Source organism: Varanus komodoensis, unplaced genomic scaffold (genome assembly GCF_004798865.1).
Source record: "Varanus komodoensis strain SLA01 unplaced genomic scaffold, ASM479886v1 scaffold41, whole genome shotgun sequence".
Lineage (NCBI taxonomy): Eukaryota > Metazoa > Chordata > Lepidosauria > Squamata > Varanidae > Varanus > Varanus komodoensis.
This window is the reverse complement of record NW_025335954.1, coordinates 1,226,977-1,252,967: the sequence shown is the minus strand read 5'-3', so window position 1 is coordinate 1,252,967 and position 25,991 is coordinate 1,226,977. Positions and strand designations below refer to the sequence as shown.

The 25,991-nt window shown below is 43.0% G+C and overlaps 1 protein-coding gene across 1 annotated transcript in view; it reads right to left on the bottom strand.

Annotated features, from left to right (window-relative positions):
- Nucleotides 1-9,020: 9,020 nt before the first annotated feature.
- The window catches only part of BIN2 (bridging integrator 2), a 35,278-nt gene continuing 18,307 nt past the window's right edge, over nucleotides 9,021-25,991 (bottom strand). The window contains exons 8-13 of the mRNA XM_044443153.1: nucleotides 24,555-24,630; nucleotides 23,157-23,239; nucleotides 22,047-22,899; nucleotides 19,822-19,896; nucleotides 19,412-19,507; nucleotides 9,021-12,787 (exon numbers count right to left, since the gene is read on the bottom strand). Coding sequence (XP_044299088.1) covers nucleotides 12,677-12,787; nucleotides 19,412-19,507; nucleotides 19,822-19,896; nucleotides 22,047-22,899; nucleotides 23,157-23,239; nucleotides 24,555-24,630 — 1,294 coding nt within the window. The 3' untranslated portion in view covers nucleotides 9,021-12,676. The remainder of the gene's footprint in view (nucleotides 12,788-19,411; nucleotides 19,508-19,821; nucleotides 19,897-22,046; nucleotides 22,900-23,156; nucleotides 23,240-24,554; nucleotides 24,631-25,991) is intronic.

Sequence of the window (25,991 nt, the reverse complement as noted above, 5' to 3'; positions counted from 1 at the left end):
ACCGTGCACCCTTCTGCCCAACAGTCTCCCTGCCTGAGCTGACAGAGACCGTCTTGGACCTGGTGTTGAGGACCCCCAGGATGTTGGTCCTGGGGGACTTCAATCTCCATGCCGAGACTGGTCTGACCGGGGCGACTCAGGACTTCATGGCCTCCATGACGGCCATGGGGCTGTCTCAACATGTCACTGGCCCGACCCATGAACGTGGACACACTCTGGACCTGGTTTTCTCGACGGGGCAGGAAGAGGGTGGTCTGAGGGTGAGGAATTAATGTTTGACTCCCCTGTCATGGTCAGATCACTTCCTGGTGAGGTTTGTGCTCGAGAGCGACCTCTCCCTCTGCAAGAGTGTGGACCCGATTGTGTGGGTCCGCCCCCACAGCCGGATGGATCCGGATGGATTCCTGAAGGCCCTGGGGGAGTTTCCGGCTGACAAGACTGGTGCTCCTGTCAAGGCTCTGGTCGAACTGTGGAACAGGGAGATGACCAGGGCTGTGGACACGATCGCTCCTAAGTGTCCTCTCCCACTGGGCAGAGCCCGCTCTTCCCCTTGGTATACACCTGAATTGCGGGCGATGAAGCAGGTTGGGAGACGGCTAGAGCGTAGGTGGAGGAGATCATGGCATGAATCTGACCGAGCACACTTGAGAGCCCATTATCGGGCCTATGCTGTGGCGGTGAGGGCAGCGAAAAAGAGGTTTTTTTCCATTTCCAGTGCCTCCTCAAAATGCCGTCCAGCGGAGCTTTTTCGAGTGGTACAAGGCCTGGTTCGTCCAGGTCCTAAGAAAGATCTGGTTCCACCCTCAAAGGCCCGCTGTGACGACTTTGCCATGCATTTCAGGGAGAAAATCGCTCAAATTCGTCACGAGCTAGACACCACTAGTGAATCAGAGGTTTCTGGGGAGACACCAATGCTGCCATCTGGTCCAGAATTATTGGATGAATTTCAGTTATTGCAGCCCGATGATGTGGACAAGGTGCTTGGATGAGTAGGTCCCACCACTTGCCTATTGGACCCTTGCCCGTCTTGGTTAATAAATAATTCCAAGCACGGGATTGGGATCTGGATCTTGGAAGTGGTTAACGCTTCTCTGAGGGAGGGTCGGATGCCTGCCCCTTTAAAGGAGGCAGTAGTCCGACCGGTCCTGAAGAAAGCGTCACTGGATCCAGAGATGGCCTCTAATTGTAGACCAGTGGCCAACATCCCGTTTCTGGGCAAGGTGTTAGAGCGGATGATGGCGGGACAACTCCAAGCTCTCTTGGATGAAACTGATTATCTGGACCCATTTCAGTCTGGCTTCAGACCTGGGTACGGTACTGAATCTGCTTTGGTCGCCCTGTACGATGACCTGTGCAGGGAGAAGGACAGGGGGAGTGCGTCCCTGTTGGTTCTCCTGGACCTCTCAGTGGCTTTCGATACCATCGACCACGGTATCCTCCTGGATAGGCTGGCAGGATTGGGAGTTGGAGGCACTGCTTTGCAGTGGTTCCACTCCTATCTCAACGGCCGTTTTCAGAAGGTGGTGCTGGGGGACTATGGCTCTGCGCCATGGCAGCTATGCCATGGAGTACTGCAGGGGTCCTTTTTGTCCCCTTTGCTGTTTAACATCTACATGAAACTGCTGGGAGAGGTCATCAGGAGGTGTGGGCTGCGGAATCATCAGTACACTGATGATACCCAGCTCTACCTCTCATTTTCCACCAATCCAGGTGAGGCAGTGGCTGTGCTGAACCGGTGCCTGGCCGAGGTAATGGGCTGGATGAGGGCCAATAAACTGAAGCTCAACCCAGACAAGACGGAGGTCCTGTTGGTTGGTGGATCGGGCTTCAGAGAGGGTGGATCTGACCTAGTCCTAAATGGGGTTGCACTCCCTCTTAGGGACAAGGTCTGCAGCCTGGGAGTGCTCCTTGACCCGGAGCTTTCATTGGATGCTCAGGTGACAGCAGTGGCGAGGAGCGCTTTCCTTCAGCTTCGGCTGATTCATCAGCTGCGCCCCTACCTGGAGTACGACTGCCTGGCGACAGTGACACATGCGCTGGTGACTTCCCGCCTTGACTTCTGTAACGCGCTCTACGTGGGGCTACCCTTGAAGACGGTCCGGATACTTCAATTGGTTCAAAATAGAGCTGCCAGGCTGCTGACGGGGACTGGGCGTTATGTTCACATGACTCCAGTCCTCCATCAGCTTCACTGGCTTCCCATTGAAGTCCGGGCCCAATTTAAGGTGTTGGTGATGACCTATAAAGCCCTAAACAGCTTGGGTCCTGGTTACCTGAAGGAGCGCTTACATCCATATACACCCACCTGCCCCTTGAGATCTGCGGGAGGGGCCCTTCTCTGGGAACCCTCCGTGAAAGAAATTAGGAGGGTAGGTACTCGGAGGAGGGCTTTCTCTGCGGTGGCGCCCAATCTATGGAATGCGCTCCCCAGAGAGGTCCGCCTGGCGCCGTCGTTATTTGTTTTTTGGCGCCAGGCGAAGACCTTTTTATTTAAGCATCATTTTAATTGTTAATATTATTTGCTTATTTTATCTGGCCAGGCCGACTTATTTTATATTGTTATATTGTTATTTCTTGTATTTTAATTTTATGTTGTGAGCCGCCCCGAGGCTTCGGCAAATGGGGCGGCATAGAAATGTTTTAATAAATGAATGAATGAATGAATGAATGTTTTAAAATTACTACACTCCTTGCACCAAGGGATCCAGGGCTGCAAGCCTTTATGATGCTGTACTGGCCCAGTATGAACACTCATGCTTAATACTGGTTGGGTGCCTGTGAACAGTGCCAAATGTTCTAATATAGCAATCAAAGAGAGCCCATGTCATCTCTGAATTGCCTTGTTTTAAAAGTTTCATAGACATTCATCGCTTTTCATTGTAGATTTTATTGCTAAATAGCCAGAGGTTTTACAGCTTCAGAATAAGAGTGTTATATCTGCTAAGGTCAACACGAAGGAAACCCTTTCACACTATGGCATACCCAAGGAGATCATGTGTTATCACATACCCCTTGCAAGCCCACTCATACTACAGCTTGCAACTGAGAGGGGTGTTAGAAGAGCCACTCCACCGAGGTTATCCACAATCCAACGGTCAAGCTCTTGTTCAGACTGGCACTCATCCCTACCTAGCTCCACTCCTTCTAAAGAGGTTGTCAGTCCCTGGTTCATGGTTTGCCCTAGCACAAATGCTGATGGGTCAGCTGCTACAGAACACGCTGCTGACTCTGGGATAGGCTCTGATGCCATGTATTTCCACTGATGCCCATGAGCAGCTAAGGACCTGTCAGACATGCCAGAAACAGTGCAAAGGCACCCACATATCGCATCATTCTCGCTATCGTCACAGGGGCCAGGGTCTGACTGTAGGCAGGCAGGCAGATTCCACAACCATGACACATAAATGATCCAAGCCTCCTCTTTATGATGTAAGGACTGACAGAAGAAGCCCTTATCAGAGGAAATGCAGACCCTTGAGGAAAACCTCTACTTCAGTAAATACCACAGTCTGATTTCAGCTCACAAGAGTCTTCAGGAAACTGCCAGCTAGGAATGCCTGAACTTCTACATCAACCACGACGTCAGGAGGTAGGATCCCTGGCAGAGCCTTAAGAGGTCGTGCAACAAAAGATCACATGGAGTTGTTGGACAGTGCGTAGGCCAGCAAGATCCCAACTTCATAACAGGTTAGTGGTAAAAATATAATCTCAATGGAGTCAACTGCTTGTAAGCTCTGACTCCACAATCATCAGAGAATTAAGGCTGGCCTATTTTGGAGAAATGCTTCAAGTTGAGAAAGGGGGACATGGTCTATGGTGTATGAAGGATTAAAAGAAGATTAGTTTCTTCCATAACTGAGTGGGTGGGACACATTTTGTGCCCTCCCCCTCCCCTAAGTCCTATGTATGAACCTCAGTCCCAGTTGAATTTCTCACTCATTTAATAAGGCCACAAAGCCTTATTTTCTACTTATGTTTCAATGTTTTTATTCTTTGGCTGTGTTCACTCATCAGGACATGCAACCCTGCATAATTTCCATGCTTTCCACTTTTTTTGCATCAAGTGGTTTCTTTGCTGGTGTGGTTTCCCTCCTTCCTGCTCAGTTCCTCTGCTGTTGGCACGTGTCTCATCAGCCATCATGCCAGAAATTCAATCCACACTGCATTGCTGCCGAGTTGCCTGCTTTTTCCTCACTAGTACACACAGTTTCCGGGATGTGTTCTCTACCACCCACTTCCTGTTCTCTTTTTTCCATCTCCCCCAGTTGAAGCTGCTGCTTACTGAGTGGATTTGTGGATTTTTTCCCCACTGTGACCCTGCTCCATATTGAAGCATCTTTACCCACACTCCTACCTCTTCCGCTCCCTTCCCTTGCTGAAGATCTACCAAGGCTTCACTTTGAGCAGGAAGTGCAAACACATCAGTTGACTGTGGCCAGCATGGAGAGCATCCATGTCAGCAGGCTGTGCCTCCCCCTCCCCGTCCCCGGTGCCTGTAGCCAGCGCCCTTACTTCTCCACACTTTGCACCCCCTTGCAAAGTGTCTCCCTGCATCCCTGCTTTCGCTGTCACAAGCAGGGAAATGTTTGCCTGTCCTGCCTGGATCCCTCTCTTCCATGCCAGGCCCCACTTTGAATTTCTTCTCCAGCCACTGCAGCTCACCCTCCTCTGCTGCCCACCAGCACACATTCCTGCATCGGACTCGACTCCTGCACATGTCTCTTCCCATCTCTTTTGGTCATCTTCAAGGGCAATCCTTTGCCCCCCCCTCCCTGGCCACAACACGCATCCCCATGGACACCCCTGCACCCCACATGCTCACAGGCGCATCACCTCCAATTTCTACATCAAACCCTCCCCACAAGAAACTTGCAGCTGCCTTTCTTTCTGCAGCATGACCGAGGCTTGGGTTGTGGGAAAGGGCAACTTAGAAAGAATATAGCATGTCATATCTCAAAAATACCTGGTGAACTCTTCTGCCCATGTGCTAGCTCTGCTGCCCAAGAGATGTGCCCAGTTCCTACCCCCCTGCCCCCTCAGCAGCTTTGTTCACACTGGCATGCCTCCAGCCAGTAGATCCAGCCACACACACTGCCTGACGCTTCCCCTTCCTGAACTACGTGGACATCTCCCTGCATGCATACGCAGCACAGCTTGCATGCAGCAGTGACCTAGAGGCACCGAGAACTCCCTGCAGGACTGCTTTCACGGAAGGGCATCTGCACCATGGCTGCATCTACTTCTGAAGGCCAGTCAGGAAGCCCTGAAAGGCTGCTCCACCATGGCCATTGCTGGAAAGCAGACTTGCACCCATGCTAGAAAAGCTTGGGACTACTGGCAATACTTCTGAGGGTAGTTCTCCCAATTCACTGAGAAATAGCTGCACAGATCTCCTGGGGCTCATGCCTGCCTGTAGCACATCTGCCTACACCCAAGGTTGCTGTTTGAGACAGCAGGAGACCCTTCTCTGCTGCTGGAGAACAACGAAAACAACAGGCGAACATCTGGAGAGAAGTGGAGAAGCCACAGGGTGATGGTAGTGTGGAGCAAGGCAGAGTTGGAGCGAGGCAGGCATTGACATAGCTGTTGCTAGGCAGAGCTGGATAGCAGAGGCTCGAGGGCTGGAGCAGTTCCTGCACCAGCCACTCTTTCCAGGGGACTCTGCGGTAGTTGCATACCAGGACCATGGAAACCACAATGCCAGGTTCAGAAGACTGGCAAAGCCATGGTGAAGTATGGAAACCATAGAAAAGATGGTTGTTCCTCTTCATGGATTCAGGAAACCAAACATACCATGAAGAAATACCATGGCAGGGTATGGATGACACAACAGATCAACTTGCATAACAACATGCCATGGCTTGTCATATCATGCAAACCTGCCTTTTTGTGAGTATCCATGGGAACATGATTGAAGAGCAATATAAAGAGGCATCTCACAAATTGAATTAAATTAATCATCCACACATGACATGGGGAAGGCAAAAGAGGTCCAGAGGTACTTTTAGAATCACACATAAAGATTCTCCAAAGCACATGTGGGGAATATGTAGCTATCCAAATGTTGTTGGACTGTAATTTCCTTCAGTTCTAGTTAGCGCAGCCGGAGTTGATCCAAGACATTTTCCTGCCTGAGGCAAAGGACAAGATGGCATCCCTTCCACCATTCTGCATCCAGAAGCTGACCAGTCTGCCAGCAGAATCTTACTTTAAAACTGAGGATGGGATTGCATTTAGCACTACATCTCAGGACTGCAGGTCAGCTTAGAGAAAAGCCATGTGGCTCATGCACAGCTCTGTTCTGCAACAGAGGGGAATGCCTGGGAGTGGGGGCTGTTACTGTTGCCCCCCCCCCCGTATCTGCCATTTGTGGGCTATGCAAAAGCTACAGTCAAACCTTGGGTTCTTACAAATATACTTTTCAAAGATTATGGATAAAAGAGAAAGGGAAAATAACCAGCAAATGATAAAATAAAAGCAAGCCACTTCCTAGATACTTACACATAAGGTGCACAGATCACCCAAGGCACTGACAATGGATGGCAACATTCAGGGGGGGAAGCCTTTCCCTGTCCTTCTACTCATGTGATGCTTCCACCTGCCCATTTACCCATGAAAAGGTGACTGCTGACTTCACCCTCTCCAATCTTGTGGGCTTCTTCACGCCGCAGAGCTGAAAGTGATGGTTGTTGGTTGGCTGCTCTTGTGACCACCACTGCTGCCACCATGACTGCTGCTGATACTGACACTGTATCTGGTGCCCATCCAGTCCTCTATGTTGCTTTCATTTGCTCTATCACCTCACAATGACACTAGCTGTTTCACATTGGCAGGATGTCAGTTTTGAGTCCTGTTCAAAATCCATACAATCCCAACAGCATCTGATCAGTTACTAATCCTGTACCAGGCTGAGCAAAACAGGGCCAACCACAGGGCAAATATGAGCTCGGCTGTCCCTTTTTGATCAGTTACTAATTACCTTGCACTCTTTTTCTCAGCTCAGCCTTTGACTGATGGGTGCTCTGACTGTTCTCCAGAGAAGCAGTCATCACAAATTTCTGTGTGTTTTTTAACCTGCATGATCATGCATACATGCATGCAATCACTTAATGAATATAAAAAAATTAAGTTGGGACAAGTAAAGAAAGAGATTCAATAGCCTGCAATCATCACAGTAATTAAAAGTCTGAATGAGGTGATGGGCTCATTAAAGCCTACACTTTATTAAAGAAATTTTGAGCAGCATCATTAACTGCAGTTCAGCATGTTCTCCGTTCATCGGCATGCAGGCCATCTTTGGTCCTCTGAATACAATTTAAACCCTCTGCAGTTAGGTTAGGGACTACTCTTCACACTGTTCTGAAAAGCCATTTCTGTTTGGTGCAGTTGGTTTGTGCTTAGACAACAGGTCGTGCATTTTGGCATGGGCTCGAACAGGAAATGAAGGGCTGTTCTGTTCTAAGAGTAAACAGAGAAAGGAAGTTCTCAATCTAAAAAGAAGTCAGAGGATATTGCACTAACCAAGAAGCGGCAACCATTCAGTAGCTGCAGCACAGAAGTTGCTTCCTGCGTCTTGTTCCAGATGCGCATCTGATTGGGTATGTGGTGGCTTTTGGTGGAGAACCACGTCTGGTCTTCTTTCACTTTCTCAAGAGTTAGTCAACTTATGACTCCTTTCAGCAAGCATTAGGGCCAGCTGAAAACCTTCTCACTACTACCCTGAAAAACTTTTAGTGATGTTAGTCTGAGTTGAAAAGAGGAATGGGAAGGTGCTTAATGTTCCCCAAAGTGGCTTTCCAAGAAAAAAAAAAGGGGGGGGGGCTAACAGACAGTGACAGCACATATTAGCACGCCTCCTGTAGTCTGGCCACTCGCTAAGGAACCCGTGTGTGGGGGGGGGGAGGGGGGACTGGATACAAATGCAAGAAACCCAGATCCAGGTATAAATACTAATACTGCCTTCAGTCCTGAGCTCATGATTGTGCTGTTGAAAATATAATCTGGGGTTTCTGTGCAATTTAGGCCAGGATGGGGAATACAGCCAGCAGTAACCAGTGCAAAATGAGGATATTTCAAAAGCCTCTCCTCTCCCCATACCTTTGTGCTGCGCTTATCTTCGATGACTCGCATGGAACAAAGTCATGGGAGATACTCTCATGTGCTTGCAGCTTCCTCTTTTTGTATTCTGCATGCTTTGCTTTGCTTTCCTCTTTTGTTCTCAGAATGTTAATTGAAGACCTGCAGCTTTCTTTTACAAGCATCAGATGTGAAGGGAGGCAGAATGGCAAAAGGCAATACCCCGTAATTTTCTAGAATCCCCTTCATAGCACACTCAGAAAAAGCCGCTACAAAAAAAAAGCACCCCAACCCTCAATTTTGCTAATATCTGCCCACCTTTTGAAACGTTTAATGTTGCTCATTTCTTGGTGCATCAAAAGCACTTATCAACTTACAAGGAACTTTTCCGCCAAATGCTTTTAAGTGACCAATGAGAATTGTCGTCCAAAACATCTGGAGACCAGATTAGGGAAGAGAAGCCTAGAGCTTAAGGTAGCATAAAGGACTTCGTTGTGCATTGGGCTGGTCTTAGCTATTTGGTAAAATCATTCAGAACTTTTAAGGCTCTGTCCTAGACACAGCTAACACACATGAGAAATAGATCGCTACTAATGCCAGGGTTAGAAACTAGTTGTCTATCCTTCTGTCCTTCTTACCTGATTAGGATGATGCTGGGACAAAAATATAGTACTTCTTGATCGTGTTGTTGGCTGATTATCTCGCTCAGCTCCAACCAGCCTGGGTAAACTCTCAGCTCCAGCTTCCTCCTGTAGCTGCCTAGCCCTCTGGTGACAAGGCTAAGGCGTTCCCCTTCCCATCTCACCATTCCAGTTTCACTACATCGATAATAAACAGTGGAGTCATGCTTATTTCTCTTTAACTCTTTGTAATGTCGATGGAAATCAGGCAGATCCACAGTATTCTTTTTTGTGCTCACAGACTAATGGTGCAAGACAACTATGTATATCCAGGCTTGCTTTATTTAAATATGCTGGTTTTACAAAAGAGAGAGAGAGAGAGAGAGAGAGGAAGGCAGGTGTTAAAGCAAGGAAATACAACTTAGGTGGCCCCAAGCCACCATCTTCCTGGTGCATAGCATTCTAGTGAGTTACTAAACCTCGAAACAAGCCATGAGGAGGCTTGGTATGTTGCAAAACCCACACACGGGAGCTTGGTGAAGGACTAAACACCATGGTGAATATGAACACTGAGAATACCCTCCTTGTCTCTGCTAAAGCCCTAAGAACGGCCAGAATGAGAGAGCAGTTGCTGCAGGGTGAGTTCTGCTTTGGGGAAACGGGAAACACGGGCTCTGTGCAGTGGCCGGCTGTATCGCTGCAGCCTCCACATTGCTCCCAGCAGCACTGAGAATGTGCAGAGTGCAGAGGAAGAGGGTGCTTATTATCGCCCTCCTCTGCTTGTCCCTCCTGGACTGGGGCAGGAGAGAGATGGATGGCCACAGGTTATCAGAAAGCTTTCTTTTTGGTTTGCTGCGTTTAGGATTTGGAGAGGAAGTGAATATTGTGTGTACTTGCTACTTCCAGAATGCACTGGAAAAGGCTGGTATATTTGCCTTGCTTTACTCATTGCTGATGAATATCAATTGATATTGTGCCTTAATGCCCAATACTGCTTATTTTGCTATTTAAAATGTTAGATTTGTATTAACGAAATATAATGAACTGAATTGTTTGGGGTTTTATGGTAAAAGCGTATCATTGTAACTGATGCATTAATAGGCCTCCTTGATTTTGTACTGCTGTGCTGGTGTTGTGAGATGCTTTCGGCACATTTTGTGGAAAAGCAGCACATAAATTAAATGGTGAGGATGAAGAAAACACATTTGGTTAAACATATGTGTAAATGGACACACACCAGGAAATTTTGGCCAATCACGGCTTTTCATTATGTGTACTCATACTGCAAACTATATATATGATAGTGTATACAGAGGTTACATGTTAATTCTTATCTGGAAGTGTTTTGTATATACATGTTTTTATCATGCAAGGTGTAGCCTTTAGATATAGGGGAGCATGCAGCAGACATTTTCCCCACAGAAATAATGAGGAAAATCTTATGTGAGCTCTCTAACTTCCCACAATATTTAATTTTCCATCTATTTATTTCATGGTGAGCCTGCATTGTCCCAAATCCTTACGGCAAATAATAAGGAAGGCTTGTCCAAACAGCTATTTGTGATTATCCTTTCCCGATGGTATTCTTGGGGTGCTTCCAGATGGACAATTCCTAGTGCTAAAAATTAAAAAGGCATTGTGCAAGTATTCCAGGTTTGTTTCCTGAACAGTTTTTTTCTGGTAAGAAAAAAAGACAGAAGGAAACATACAAGGGCTGCAAATGGAAGATGCTGCTATTGTTTGAACCCCTGTAAAATTCCTGGAATGAGAATTGCCTAGTTGAAGGTCTCATCAGGAAGCATCCTAGCAATCCAAATGTGGATGCCTTGGTTTCTTCTCTTGGTCACCCATCAGTCCAGTAAGTTGGGCACGTCATGTGTGCTCTACCGTTCTTGCTGGATGCAGACATTTTTGCACCTGAAACAAAAATGCCCAAATGTTGTCCCCCCCACGCTGGATTTTTTAAAGTGTACATGTACTGAGGTTGGAAAAGACACCCCTCCTGAAAAATGCTTCTAACATGTTGCTTTATATTAACCCTGGCAGACTCCAGTACAGGAGAAAAGGTCAACAGAAAATGTACCTGTGTGCATGTGTAAGCTACCATGGATTTTCTAGAAGCTTAATTGCTGTGGCTTCTCCCTGAAGAATTCTGTGTTGTCCTTTGGTAAGGATGCTAACATTTCTGTTACTAGCTGATCTCACAAAATTAGGGTTCTGACGGGACAGGGATAACACCAGTTGAGTTTACAGTACAGATGTGAAATGTTTTTCTAAAGGAAACGTCCTGCACTGCTGCTTAATTGCATAGCAATGGGAGAAATGCATGAAATTTATTCCCTGGGCCAGTCTTATCCCAATATTTTAATATATACATGGGATTTTAAATGTATAAAAATTATGTGTTCACAAGATAAATATACTAGATTGCCCAATAGAAGAAAACACCATTTTAAAAAACATCATTAAGAACATGGCTGCCTGTCTGAGATTTAGACAACTCTGCAGAGCATGAGGTCTTTCAATGGCTGCTAGCCTTGAAATAGCTGGACACAAGAGGCTGTATAAATTCCATATGCTGAGAACAAGCAGTAAGGGAAGGACACAGTATTAATGCCCTGTTTGCAAATGCCCCAAGTCAAGTCTAGCTGAGTATAGAACAATTTGGTCTGATTAGGCAAAGCAAGCCTTGCTTATGGCCCTGCAAGACTAACTGGTGCTTGAGACAAAAGAACCGACTTAGTATTTGGTTCTTAGCAGAGCTGTTTCTGAGCTTAGTAAAATGTGCTTAACAGCTAAGGGCCTTTAGAAAGAGTGGGCATATCCGTGGCTCTGTCTGTAACAGGAACATGAACAGGAAAGAGTCCAGAGGAAGTCAAACCTGGAAGCCATATGGAGTTACTCAAATTGCACCCCTTCCCTACCACTACTACCATGCTCAAGTAGGATTTAGTTTACAGAAGCAGCAGCTGAGCTGGTAAAAACTGCTCCTGTAGTGGAATACTTCACACTACAAGAGAAAGAATGACACTACTGAATGCTTCCTTAAGTGGGGTAAAAAAAGTTTCTGCACCTGCAAATCAGTTGCATCAGGGATAAGAACCAGAGCTCTTTTCCTCTGGCTTTCCTCCTTGCTGGGAGTATCTATCTAGATAAAGATTCCGTCAGGAGGTGCTACCTGCCATCTGAAATCCAGTAATTATCACCTTACCTACTACTGTTAAGCCTAAGGGCCCCGAGATTTCTAAAGACTTCACATCCTCTTTCACCTCTATAAAGCAGGAGTAAATCCCCATTCCTACCACCCCTTCTCTGGCTGCTGGGCCATCTTTTTATTTAAGGCAAACAGAACTACCTCATTCTCTTATGTATACTTAATAATAATTCATAATAAACTCTTGATAGCATGGCACTGGCAAAGCATTCTTTGGTGAAAATTATTAATCTTATTACTTTCCAACAGATCCATACAATGAACTTCACCTAAGAATACAATCTTATGCATGCCTACTCAAAAATAAGTTTTTCTGTGCTCAATGGGAGCTCTACCTAGATAATAGTATATAGAATGGCAGCCTCAGCTGAACTGGGATAGGATCAGCAACTAGTTCTGACAGAGGTCAAAGGCCTCCAACTCCATTCTTTAAAGTAGCCTGCCAGACATTCCTGTTAACACACAGGTTCAATTCCCTCTCTCACCTCCAAAAAGTTCTTGAAATGCAAAGTGGTGACCCTTGGAGCTGGATTTGACACAAGGAACTCCCAGTTGTAGACCTCTGCTATGGGGAACATCCAAACCATTCAGGGCTACACAGATATCAGAAATACTGAAATATGCATGATATAACATTGACATAACTTTACATGGGTGAGGAAAAGAGCAGGTTAACAAGAAGCTTTGGAAAACCAGTATTCAGACAACAGGAGCTTTCTCTGTACTGAGTTTTCTCTTCATCCTGCTTCTACCCCAGCTTCTCCACTTATTTCAAGGGGATAGCTTTGATGAGGTCTTGGGGGAAAATGCCTTTCTGTAGCATGTCCTGGTTATTCTTCCAGTCACTTTCCTTTATACCCACCAGGTGCCCTTTTTCCTGGAAAGGAAAACACACCTTCAGTTAGTCAAGGCTTTCCCATAAGCATTCACAGTAGGGATGGTGATTCTCAGCATAGTCAATGTCTTTAAGAGAGGTGATTGTGAAAGGTGGATGCCTCTACAGAGTCACTGACAGAACTGCATCTGTACAAATCCAACAGCAGATGATGCAATGTAGTTTCCTTCTAAAAAATTGCCATAATCCATAATAATCATCATAACAAAGCATTTAATTTTTCCAACAAACAATTTGCATTCAGAACTTCAAGTCTAAACTGCAAAAAACAGATTTCAGAATCTGATACTTTGAGCACTTAATTCTGAATGAATGAGCTAATTTTTTGCTCGTAATTATTGGAGGCAGAGTGGTGGGCAAGACTATGGGTGGATAGAATGTGGATTGGAATCTACTGCTAGATCTCTGTGTGATTTGCAGTATATTTGCAAGACCCACTGACTCCTAATGCTTCAACAGGAGCATGTAAAATTGCAAGGAAAACATGAACATTATCCATATATCCATATTTCTCTCAGCCTTAGTGTTTCTCATCTGTAAAACAGGAGCACTAATTTGTTGCTTTTGACCAAGTTTTGTTTAGTTCTGCTGGCCAGTTTTAGAATATTGTGATAGAACCCCTGATAACCTGTAGCCTATATGTATGCTTGTATATAATCCTGTGTGTTCTCCATGGTGTGGAACAGATAATTCCTTGGAGCCACCAATTTATTTATTATTTAGTTATTTAGTTATTTAGAAGGCTTCTATGCTGCCCCATTTGCCGAAGCCTCGGGGCGGCTCACAATAATAAATAAATAAGGGTTATAATATGAGTCAACCTGGTCCGAAAAATAAAATAAACAATATTATCAATTAAAATAGCGTTTGAATAAAAAGGTCTTCGCCTGGCACCGAAAAACAAATAACGACAGCACCAGGTGGACTTCTCTGGGGGACGCATTCCATAGATTGGGCGCCACCACAGAGAAAGCCCTCCTCCGAGTACTTACCCTCCTAATATCCTTCACTGAGGGTTCCCGGAGAAGGGCCTCTCCCGCAGATCTCAAGGGGCGGGCGGGTATATATGGACTGGCCCTGGATTGTTGTCCTCAACATTCTTGTAAAAACTAAAATGGTCCCATAAACCTGAAATTTGCACATCCTCAGATCTAGCCAGACAACATTATTTAAGTTCATGTATGACAATAACTCTACCACCTGTATAATTATACTTTTGAAATGGGCTCCTTTGTTAAACAATGCTTATAGTGATTCCTAACTCAGGCAAGGATGGATCTTTCTGTGCTATCAACCTATTTAATTAATGTATGGGGATATTAAAATATTAACTGCAAAGTTTGGCCAATAGAATGACAACAATAAGTTATTACAACATTGGTCTGACTAGACAAGATGGGGATTTATCATCGTATAGACAGGAGCCAATAAACTTAGTTGTTGATTTACTAGCTTAAACTCTGAAAGAACAGACCAGGCTGCAATTTTTCTTTGAATGCCAAAAAAGCCTTTAATGAAATTCTGTGAGAATCTGTTTTTGCTACTTTGACTGATTTTGGCCTCCCCGATGAATTTTTGAAATGGGTTAAATTTTATATTCAGCCTCTAAAGCCAGAGTTATAACTGTTTTTATTTGGCTTTATTTTTTTTTTATTTTTACTTAGAAGATGTACCAGATAGGGATGCCTACTTTCTCCATTGATAGTTAATGTTTGGAACTCCTGGCATGTGCTATTAGATTAGTAATATACATGGCTACATACACAACTGCTTTGAATTCAAAGTTATTCTTTATGTGGATGATATTGCTAGTTATTTTGTGTACAGTTACCCTATTTACATTTGATCTGCCTTTGTTGAAGTTTATGTTTAACTGATATATGCACATATATGGACTTTTTATGGTTCGGTTTTGTTGAAACTTATAATAAACATCTGTTTAAACATCTGTATAACAATAAATTACCTCAAGTTCCCATGTTCTAATGATGGATTATGCCTACAGCAAGGAACTCCAGTTGCCAGACACTTGCGTTGTAACTACTCATGAATTTTACTCTGACCTTCAGTTAAACAAATAAATGCTGGATGATCATAAGCAACTGCTTTACTGCTGTTTGTCAGGTGGATTTGTCACCTCCATGGTCTTCTCCTCTAAGCTTTATACACGGCCAAAGAAGAAAAACCACCTCACTCCCAACATGGGTGGTGTAAATGGCTGACCTGAAGTTACAAGTGTGAAGGACAACAGTGTTGCTCCATCACTAGCCAAAGGACAAGCACATTTGGGGTGGCCAGGGCTCCTCCTTTGCAGTAAGAACTCCTTCAGCAAGGGAAAAGCAGGCAGCTCCTAGCCAGTGGCTAGCAGACCAACAACGAATGGATGCTTGTTCCCTCTTCTCCCTTCCCCCTTTTTCTGTAGCCAAAGGGCACTGGATGTTTTGGAGTCATTTAGGGAAATTTTCCATTCTTTGCTCTTATCTTTCCTATTTTCAATGATGCATATTTGCAAGCCACTGAGAGCCCTGAGGATGAGGGTGGGAAAGAACAACAGCATGTCATTTACACAGAGCACTTCAAAGGATTCAAAGTGAATTGCATTCATTATCTCAGCAATGGTTACAACATTCTTGCAAGAAAGGCCCTATACCCTCTTATCAGGAAGCAAGCTTAGTTGCAATTCATGTGATTTACTTCTGATTAAACATGCATACATTAAAATCTGGCCAGGGCAACTTCTTCTTCCTTCTCTTTTCTCCTCCTATATTATTTATTTACTTACTTTATACTGATAATTTTAATTTTATATTATGTTTGTAACTCAATGTAATTTTTGTATTTTTGTATTTAATGGTAATTTATTATGTTCTATTGTATTTCAATGTATTTTATTGTGTTGTAAGCCGCCCCGAGGCTTCGGCAAGGGGCGGCATAGAAATGTAATAATAATAATAATAATAATAAAAGGCAGATTAATGGTGTGGGATGAGGCTAAACTGAAGCTGTGGCTAAATGCTGGTGGACTGCCTACGGCCATCCAGCGAGTTCATAGCAGTGGCAAGGTTTGAAGAGGGCACTTTTTGCTTCACAGTTCAGTGTCTTTAGCAGCTCCATTATACTGATGTATATTTTGTACAAGCTTGGTAGCCATGAGCAATATGAAATAGCATGTAGGTGAGTACACGAAATTCCATGCAAATGAGGAAGCAGACCTGCATGTTGTATTATCAAGTGTCTGTTTTAACTTGGCTAAAAGAATGGGTAATGTTATGAAATAAGAGAATGTTGTATCTTGAAGGTCATGACTTGCAGATGGGATGGCATGCTTATATGTGGTATGAAAAAGTGAAGTCACATGAGTCCTTCCTGAGTCATTTTATTAGAAGATCTTTAATTAGTCAGTGTGGGAAAAACTAAAGCTAAAACTATACAATAAATTACCAAGATGGCTTTCACCTATGGAAGCTTTTGTGTATCCAAATGTATTGAATTTTGAAGGGATCATAAGATATGATGATTTTTTGAATAAGGATGGAGGCCTGAACCTAGATCAAGAAATACAAGAACAGGGACTCAGTATCTCATGGTGGTATAAGGTGCAGATGCAATCAAGATATGCTAAAGATTGTAAAATATGGGGGTTTTATAAAGACCTAATAGCCTTTGATCAAGTGATGTTAAAAACAGATGAGAAAATGATTAAAAGAATTTATGAGTTCCTACTTGACAGGAAAATGGAAGGGGAACAGGTTAAGGAAACTATGATAACATGGGCACAAAATTTTGGATATAATATTGAATTAGAAAAGTGGCAAAAGGTATGGGAGAGAAATATTGAGGTAACTTTAGCAACTTCGTATAAAGAAAATTTATATAAAATGTTTTATAGATGGTATTTGTCACCAAATCGGTTAGCTAAAATGTTGCCAAATATGTCAAACAGATGTTGGAAATGTAAACATGATGTGGGTACTTTTTACCATATGTGGTGGACTTGTGAATATGTGAAAAAGAATTGGATTAAAATACATAAATGGCTTGAGGAAATGCTACAAAAACCCTTAGCTTTTAAACCTGAAATTTTCTTGTTAGGTATTGTACCGGAAAATATTAGCAAACAAGAAATGTATTTGATACTACATTTAATCACAGCGGCGAGGATTGTGCTTGCTCAATACTGGAAGAGTGAGGAACTACCCACTGAGGAACTGATTTTTAAAAAGATTCTGGACTGTGCAGAAATGGACAGATTGACTCTATTATTGAAGGAGAAAGAAGATACTGACGTCTATCAAACTTGGGACCTTTTTTACGAGTGGCGGGAGAAACGGGACTTGGCTTAGATTTAAAGATGTCTTTTAATTTTTATAAATCATTTTGAATATGATTATAGAGTGTTTAAAAGATATGTTATAGCGGGCTGACCCAGTATGTCCGATGTATTTGATGATTGATTATTTTTTTAGTTTTTAGTTTAAAATCTTAATAAAAATGTGCAAATATGTCAAATAGATGTTGGAACTGTAAACATAAAGTGGGTACTTATTATCATATGTGGTGGACTTGTGACAACTCAAAAAAGTACTGGATTAAAATACACAGATGGATGGAGGAAATCTTACAAAAACCCTTTGCTTTTAAACCCGAAGTTTTCTTGTTAGGCATTATACCAGAAGATGTTAACAGACAGGAAATCTATTTGATGTTGCATCTAATTACAGCGGTGAGGATTGCATTTGCTCAATATTGGAAAAGTGAGTAGCTGCCCACCAATGGATTGATTCTAAGAAAGATCTTGGACTGTGCAGAAATGGATAGACTGACTTTATCATTGAAGGAGAAAGAGGATACTGATTTCTATCGAACTTGGGACTCTTTTTATAATTGGCTGGAGAAACAGGACTTGGCGTAAATTTAGAGATGTTTTTCAAACTATGATAAATTAATTGGAATTTGATATTAGAATGTTAAAAAATATGTAGTAGGAGGTTGACCCAGTGAATCCAATGTTTGAGATGTTTGATGTTTTGTTTTGTTTTTTTAGTGTTAGTTTAAAAATTTTAATAAAATATATATATAAAAAAAGAGGAAGCAGACCTGCAGAGGAAGTTGGCCCCCTTTTCAGTGGTCAGTAGGAAAAGGGAGATAGTCCCTGCAGAAGGGACAGCATGCTCTGCCTCTCCTTTGCCAACCCACCGCTGACTATGGAAATGTTTTATGGTTAGCAACTTGCATGGGCTTGTTTACAAGGCTGCAATATACTAACTTTTAAAAAACTCATTGGGTCATGTATATAAGGGCTTCTCTCTGTCTAAAAATGTGACACATAACATGTTCATCTGCCTTGAAATGTTCTAGCATTGTAGGAAGTAAATGATCAGTGCTTTTAGTGAGGTGTAAATGAGAGAGTTAATGATTGATAGAAAGAGGTGGACATCACACACACACACAGAGGCAAGTCAATTACAAGAACTGCTCTGCCTGTAGTTCTAGTTCTATACTGAGAGCATAGAATGCAACAAGGTCAGATTGTGCTTCTTGTGAGACAAATGGATTGTGTAGCAGAGCTATGAAAACTCCCAACAAGACTATGTTATTGACATACAACCAGAAATTCCAAAATATACCCCACTTGGCATGAACCAGACATGGGTAAATCTGTGAATGCTTAACATTAAAAAGAATGCTTTGCTAAAGAAACCCATATTCTGGACCAGTGGGACCCACTGCAAGCACTTTAATTAAATTGGCAGGCATGCATTTGCTTAAGTCACATGCTTCAGTCACATGCTCAAAATATTATTTTTTATGCAAGCATACCCTGATCTGTGACCACACCTAGATACTACTGTTTTTAAGACTGGTTTTAATGTTGCCTTATTCGTATCATACTATCATTTCTTTTTATGCTTATTTATTATACTGTTTTTGTTTAGTTCAGTGCTCAAATACTGCTCAGACTGGTATATGAATGCAATAAAATTTTAAAATGAAAGAAAAACTTCCAGGACAGTGATTTCAAAAATACTGGTCTGCTTTATGGGCTCAGGGGACAGTCTGGCAGACCAGGTATGGAAGCTGCTGGAATCTGCTGGGCTGGAATGTAAGAAAATCGCAAGTCAGTGGAGGAAGCCAGGGCAGAATATGGCAAGTCATGGGCAAAGTCAGGGCAGAATATGGCAAGTCATGGGCAAAGTCAGGGCAGAATGTTGGGAGTCACAAGCAGAGCATGGTGGATTTAGCATGCCACTGCTGGAACTGAAAACAAAAAATCTTTTAGAGCTGCTTCTAATATGTACCACCTGTCAAGATCCCAAGATCAAATCTCTCCATGGCCTAGAAGCATATTGGGGTTGATCATCAGCTCTGAGCCTATCCTACCCCACAAGATTCTTACGTGGATTAAATGGGGGTGAGAAACACCATGCACACTGTCTTGAGCTCCTCGGAGGAAATGTAGTAGAAATTCTATATATGAATACATTGTCTCCAGGAATTACATGGGATTTGTGCATTGAGCCACAGATTAGCCATTCCTGGTATCTAGGGCATCCTGTGTCAACCATGATTATTTGCCATATGCATTTTGAGTTAGGCTGTTGTTACCTCAGCCTGTGCATCCGACAGCACCAATATGGTTTCCCCTTCTCCAAACTGAAGATGATTCTCATCATCTGAAGTATGAGGTTGGATTGCCTGAGCCTGAAACATGAAACAAGATGCCAATAAAACAGTGCAGTTCTAGAACAGATAGCGAGGCTGCTGTTGTAATGTTCTGGGTCCTGTGTTGATGGTAGAAAGCAACATTCTCAATTCAATCGTAGATAAAAGATTGACATGTTATTTCAAATTAAAAATCAATCAACCAGTAATCTACCTGTCCCTCAGCACATGCTGAAGCATCTAAAAGCTGTAACCAATGCTGTCTTCCTGTAATCAACCCTAGATTTGATGAGTCATCTATATAGCTCAAAACACAAGATGTGCTCCTGCCTGCACAAGCCGGTGTTTCTTACCTTGAACATGAAACCCAGGGGCAGCTTGCCATAGTTCTCTTTATCTTCATCACTGAAGAAGAAGCTAGAGATAGTCTGAAACCAAAAGGCAAAGGCTTTCAGTTATTCAGAACAGAATCACTCTACTCACGACAACACCTGATCTTAGACCATTGATCTCTGGATGCTTAAAGGATGCTGAGAGGTGGATGTGAACAAGTATACAGTGGAAGTCTCTTCTTAAGGAGACTTGCCAAAGCCAGAGCACTTCTCAACCGTGATGTAAGATGCTTTTATCCTAGTTGTCTTTCTTGCTTTAGCTAGCAAGACAGAGGAGGTACCGCCAGCTATGTCTCTCAACTCTTTATCTGCAATATGAGGGTAAAATACCACCCTACCCACCCAGCAGGGTTTTCTTAAGGGTTACTGAAATAATACACACAAAAGTCTTTGTACATCCAAAACTACAGTTTAAACAGTAAAGGTTGGTGTTAGTATTTCAAACAGTGAATTGGCAACCTTAAAATCATGTTGTTGTTTCTCTCTCTCTGTCTGTCTCTCCTTAGCAATTGTGTGATGCAAGAATGCCCTTGACATGATAAAAGATAAACCTTTCTTTAATGTAAGGGTGGACAACCTGTGACTCCCCAGATGTTTTAGCCTACAGCTCCCATCATCCCTCACTATTGCCTATGCTGGCTATGGCTGCTGGGAACTGCAGTCCAAAACATCTGGAAGATAACAGATTGATCACCTAAAGATTAAAAGAATAGATTCTAAATAATTTGATGAATAGGAAAAGCAGAGACTGCTTAGATGCCTGCACTGCTGCCTTCACAGTAGGCTTGCAAGTTCTTCCAGAAACATTTTCCAGATCTGCTTTCTCCAACCAGTTACCATGCAGCTGTTTTGGATTACAACACCCAAAATTTCTGTACATTGGCTATACTGGAAGGGACTAACGGGAGTTCAAGTCTGAAACACCTGGAGCATACTAGATTGCCTTTCCCTGCTTTAGATGGTCACTTCTAGACACAGAATTGTGTGTTAGATGGGCCTTTGATCTGATCTGACAGAGCTGTTGTTAGATCTGTCCTAAATATCCCCATCCTCAGTGCAGACTGTTCCATAATGATGGTATCTATTGCTAATGAGAAAGACAGACTGAAAGAACCGTCAGATAAGCCAGATATCCTCGGACAGCCACTTTAATAGGCTATTCCCAGCATCATTTGTTAACAGAGCAGGCAACTTGAGGGGGATGTGGGCAGTGCAGAAGTGTCCAGCCCCACACAAGGCCAGACCTTTGCATGGATGACTCAGCTGTTTGCTAACATGGCAGCCCAATGTGTCTTCAGACATTGCTGAGATAGTCCAGTGCAGGACTACGTTCCAAAAATATTGTGATTTATTTTCCATATGTACCTCCCATGAAAGAAAAACATGAAGGGAACTAGTACTGAATGTATAAAAGGGCCAAAAGCAGGCAAAGTAGTGCCTTCTTTTTGCTAGCTGAAGTGGCTGTTAGGGAAGGGCCAAGTGGCCTCTCCTCCAGCCACCTACATGACAGACTGCTGATGGTTGTGTCCTAGCATAGGCGACTATTATGTCATTCATAGTTGACACAAACAGTGACAAATGATGCAACTCTACAAATGACACAACTCTCCTACTGCTCTTCCCCTTCCTTTTCCTCCTCCTCTCCCAGGACATTCTTTCCTGTGGGAAAATGCCCTATTTAACAGTTCTCACACAGGAGTATTCATTTAGCAATGTTTACTTTTAAAAAGAAAATATAAGGTAATTTTTAATTGTTTGGTTTTGGAGGCAGGTCATATCTTTTTGCTTCAATATTAATTACTGTGCAAAGGACATCACTGGCACCATATGCATACAGCAAAAACAATAATAGCACTAATACTGCCATCCCAGGTTTCCCATTCTGCCACATGGCTTTATTGCTCCGCAACAGCAAAAAGTCTGCTGCAACAACTTTCTCCACGTCTCCCCAGTGCCCACTGCCACCGTATTTTCCTAGATGCATGCATCCTTTAAAAACAAACAAACAAACAAAACCAACATCCCTTACTATTCAGAATTTGTATTAATATACAGAACCACAAGACGTTCTTCTAAGGCAGCAGTTGAATTCTTTGCTTGTCTGTGATAAGTTTAAGGATACAAAAGTCTTCTCTAATGCTACCTGGACAACTGGGGAGGGGACAGAGCTCTCTGGTGCCTCTTACCTGGGTATTGGTGACCTTTGGGGAAATGTCTATTTCTTCAATGCTTCCATCACTGCTGCCCTCATCTTCAGCATTGCTGAGGTCTCCCTGGCAATTCACTCCCCCTATCTCTGGCTGCTGCTGGATGGCTTCATTTTTGGGTAGTGCAGAAGTAATGCAGCCATTGATGGTACTGGGTCCTTCTTCTTGAACAATTTCAGCTTGGGTGGAAGGTGGAGGTTTGTCTTCAGGATTAGTAGAACAGTCACTGAGCGATGAGATGTTGCCCTGATGTTCTGATCCTTCAATCTGAGCTTCATCCCGAGACAGTTCAACTGTCTCTTCTGGCACAAATGGAATTTCATCCCGTGGCTGTGGTGGAGAACCTCTGCCTTCCTCGCAAGTATCACCGGCTTCAGAGATCTTCTCTGAAAGGGGCTGTGCAGTGTCTTCGGACTCTTGAGCAACATTTGTGCCTTTGCCAGCAGCCTGAAGCACTGCCTCTGATAAAATCTCCATTGCTATATTATTTGCAACCTCCTCAACTTTCTGTGGGGCCTCTCTGGAAGCACTGAGGGACTTCTCCGGTTCTGCTACTTGGTTGTCATCTTGGGGCTCACTAACAGAAGAGTCTGATTCAGTGTTGTCTTCTGCCTTGCATGACAATTCTGTGGCCAAAGATGCAGGGCTCTCTTCCTCTGTTTCACTGATACTGCTGGATGCAGATGCTCCCTTAGTTGCCAAAACAGATTCTCCTTCCAGGCTTGAAGAAATGCCAGTGGGAGAGGCCAGTGTCTCACTTTTGTTCTCTGTGGGCACGGAAGGAGGGCTGGTTGAACTAACTGGAGACGAGATGACCAGTGAGCCTCTGTTGCTGCATTAGGAGAAACATGAATCATCTTAGAAAGTTTGAATCTGCAGCCTCCTTCTGCCTGGAACTCCATTTTTAGAGGCAGTATAATGCCTGCATCCCAGATAAGAGGAGCATCTCCTCTTAAATCAGTAAAGCACCATGTCAACTGCAGGGTCTATATAAATAATAATGAATATATGGTGGAGACAAACCACACTAATGGTGGTTAGAGCCTGGGTGGGGGAAAATGTGCCTATATGAAAGAGGAAATGACTTACCTTGATATCCCTTTAATAATAAAGACTTTATTGGAGTGTTGCTTTTCTAATTTGCTCATCACATCATACAGGTCATGGTTCAACTGGAAGTAGCAACAGTGGGAAAAGCAAAGTAAAGATCAAGTGACAACAACAACCCCATCACAAGAGATATTACTTATATCACTCCTACAGTTTTCACTTCTTCATATCAAATAGTTCATTCTGGCTACCTGTGTTATTCTTCAGAAGTGTTTTGGGTTGTCATTAGCTACCTTAAATTCCCATACTCTGAATTTTTTCTTTCTTTCCTGTTTTTATCTATTTTTCCATTTCAGGAATAAATACAGTAATAGTATATTGTCATTTCATTTCTTTTTGAGTTTAAACAATAAAAATAATGGTTCTCTCCTATTTATCACATTGAAGGTGGTTTACCAATACATGCAAAATTGGTATGTGTATGTGCATAAATGATACACAGACAATGCAACATAGCTGGCTCTTTCAACAAAAAGAAGGCCAGTGTTTTTCTCTCACAGAAGAATCAAGCTGGTCCACACCTTCTCTGGTCCCATGTGCACAAGTTACTCTCAGTGAGTGGGAGGGAGAAAATGGGCTATACCCTAAGTTCTGAGAGGGATTAAGCACAGCTATGAGGAGCACCAGATGTGGGGGTGGAGAGCCTATTTCATTCATTCATTCATTCATTCATTCATTCATTCATTCATTCATTTTCTATGCTGTCCAATAACCTGAAGGTTCTCTTGGCAGCTTACAATGCAATCATGGGATAACTATTCAGTTCTCTATTCTACACTCAAAACAAACAATACAAGCTGCTCATCTTCACTTACAATTTTGGCAATAACTTATCTGGGTAGCCAGCATTATGTTAATACTTTAAGTTACTATTATTATTACAATTGCTATTGCTATTCTTTGCAGAATTTCTCTACATAAGCAACTGTGATCAGCTCTGTGTGTGCAAATATATTTTCTTATACAATGGGGCAAATCAAGCTTGCAGATCAAGCATCAGAATTGTGAAATAAAAATGAGATATTCAAGAGATAAAGATGGAGAAGAGGGATACCATTTGGTCTGGTGCTCACATTGCCCATGGTTCTAGCCAGTGGCATTACAAAGATACACGTCTAAGTTTGCTGGTTGGCAGCATGGATAGCCTTATTGTGCACTGCAGCCTCTTTTTCTGACTCCTAACTATGTTAGTGCACCCTATAATGCATCCTGTGCACTATGAATAGCATAAAGCAATATTTTTCCTGCCTAGAAAATTCAGATTAATGTGACTTATCCTTGTAAAAATTCTAAACAAACAGAGAAAAGAGAAGAGCAGCAGAATTCCCCTTCTGTGCATCATTTTAAGTTCCTGGCTTGCCTGCCATCCTTGCTTACCTTGCTCATTTCCTTGTAGAAGATATCTCGCAAATTGGAAATATTCTGAAATATTGTCACATAGCATGCAATTCGACTGGGGAAGAAAAGAAAAAAGGAAATAAAACAGAAGCAGCCAACCCCAAATGTTTAACTGAGCTCAGCCATGCAATAAGGAAGAACAATCTTGGAAACAAGATTGGTGGGACTCTCTATGAACCTATCTACACATACAATCACAATCGCAAGACACAGCTGCTCCTGCACTGCACCACTTCTGACTGCAGGTAAGCAATTGCAAGTTGGATGCTTCGGCAAGAACAAAATTCAGCCTTACACCAAGAGAGCTGCAAGATCAGGGTGAAGGTGGGGCTAAAACAGTGTGCCCTGATAGACAGAGTAGCTTTATAGGCCAAGGGAGCTTCCTTCCCCATCCTCTTGCTTCTTGCAAGGTAAAAGGTTTAAACACACTATCCTCTACCCAAATGGTGCATTCCAACCTGATCTGCATCTTGTGATCCTGCTGCATCTGTAAATTGCTCTCAGAGCCAGTCTACACAGAAGGATGATGTTAGAGGTACCCGAATACTCTCCCACAAGCTCCCAGACTATGGAAAACCAACATATGGCGGGGGAGGGGGGGGCTTCCACTTGATGTGGTGATTTTTTATGTTCATGTCTTATGTTTATGTGGAGGAGCACTGAGGTATGCAAGCTCTCCTCTGCAACTGGAAATGGCATGGCTAAAGGAATGTCATCCCACACGATTTATTCCAATCAATCACATGGGATCAATTTGCAGCTATTTCAATTTCTTCAGTAAAGTCCATTTCTTGGGAGATGTAAGGTCTTCATTCATACTAAATGTGCATAGGATTGCATACTTTAAAAAGCATCTGCTAGCATTCTCCTTGGCGGCATTAGAAGTGTATTAGAGTTAAATGAATAATTATTCAGTGAATGGAAGAGCATTTCTGTATAGTCTCAGAAGTAGAATGTTGTTTCACTGCATTGGAGGAAGACTGCCAGTGCTACAAACAGCACAGAAATGACAGTGGGGAGCACAACCAGATGTAATTTGTCATCAGCCTACCCTACAGATACTGTGTTCAGAAGTGTCACATGCTGGGCAGAACATGAAGGACAAAGTTGACCCTGCTTCCTTCACCATGAATGCCTCTATTATGGAGCAAATGTGGAACAATGGCATCAAATATACGTGTGCACCCTTAACAGTTCTTTAATTTTACTGCGATCAGAAAGCGAACACTGGCTGGGTCCCAGTCTCAGGACAGACAGCAAGTAAGCCCTACAGTTTCAAACTGAAAATGCAACTTCAGTATTGTATTTCAAATCTTTGTACTGCTGCTAGGTTTTACTCCAGTCTATACTTTTATTTCATACTGTAGTCATAACTATTTAAATTGTATACTGTATTGTATACTGTTTTATATTTTA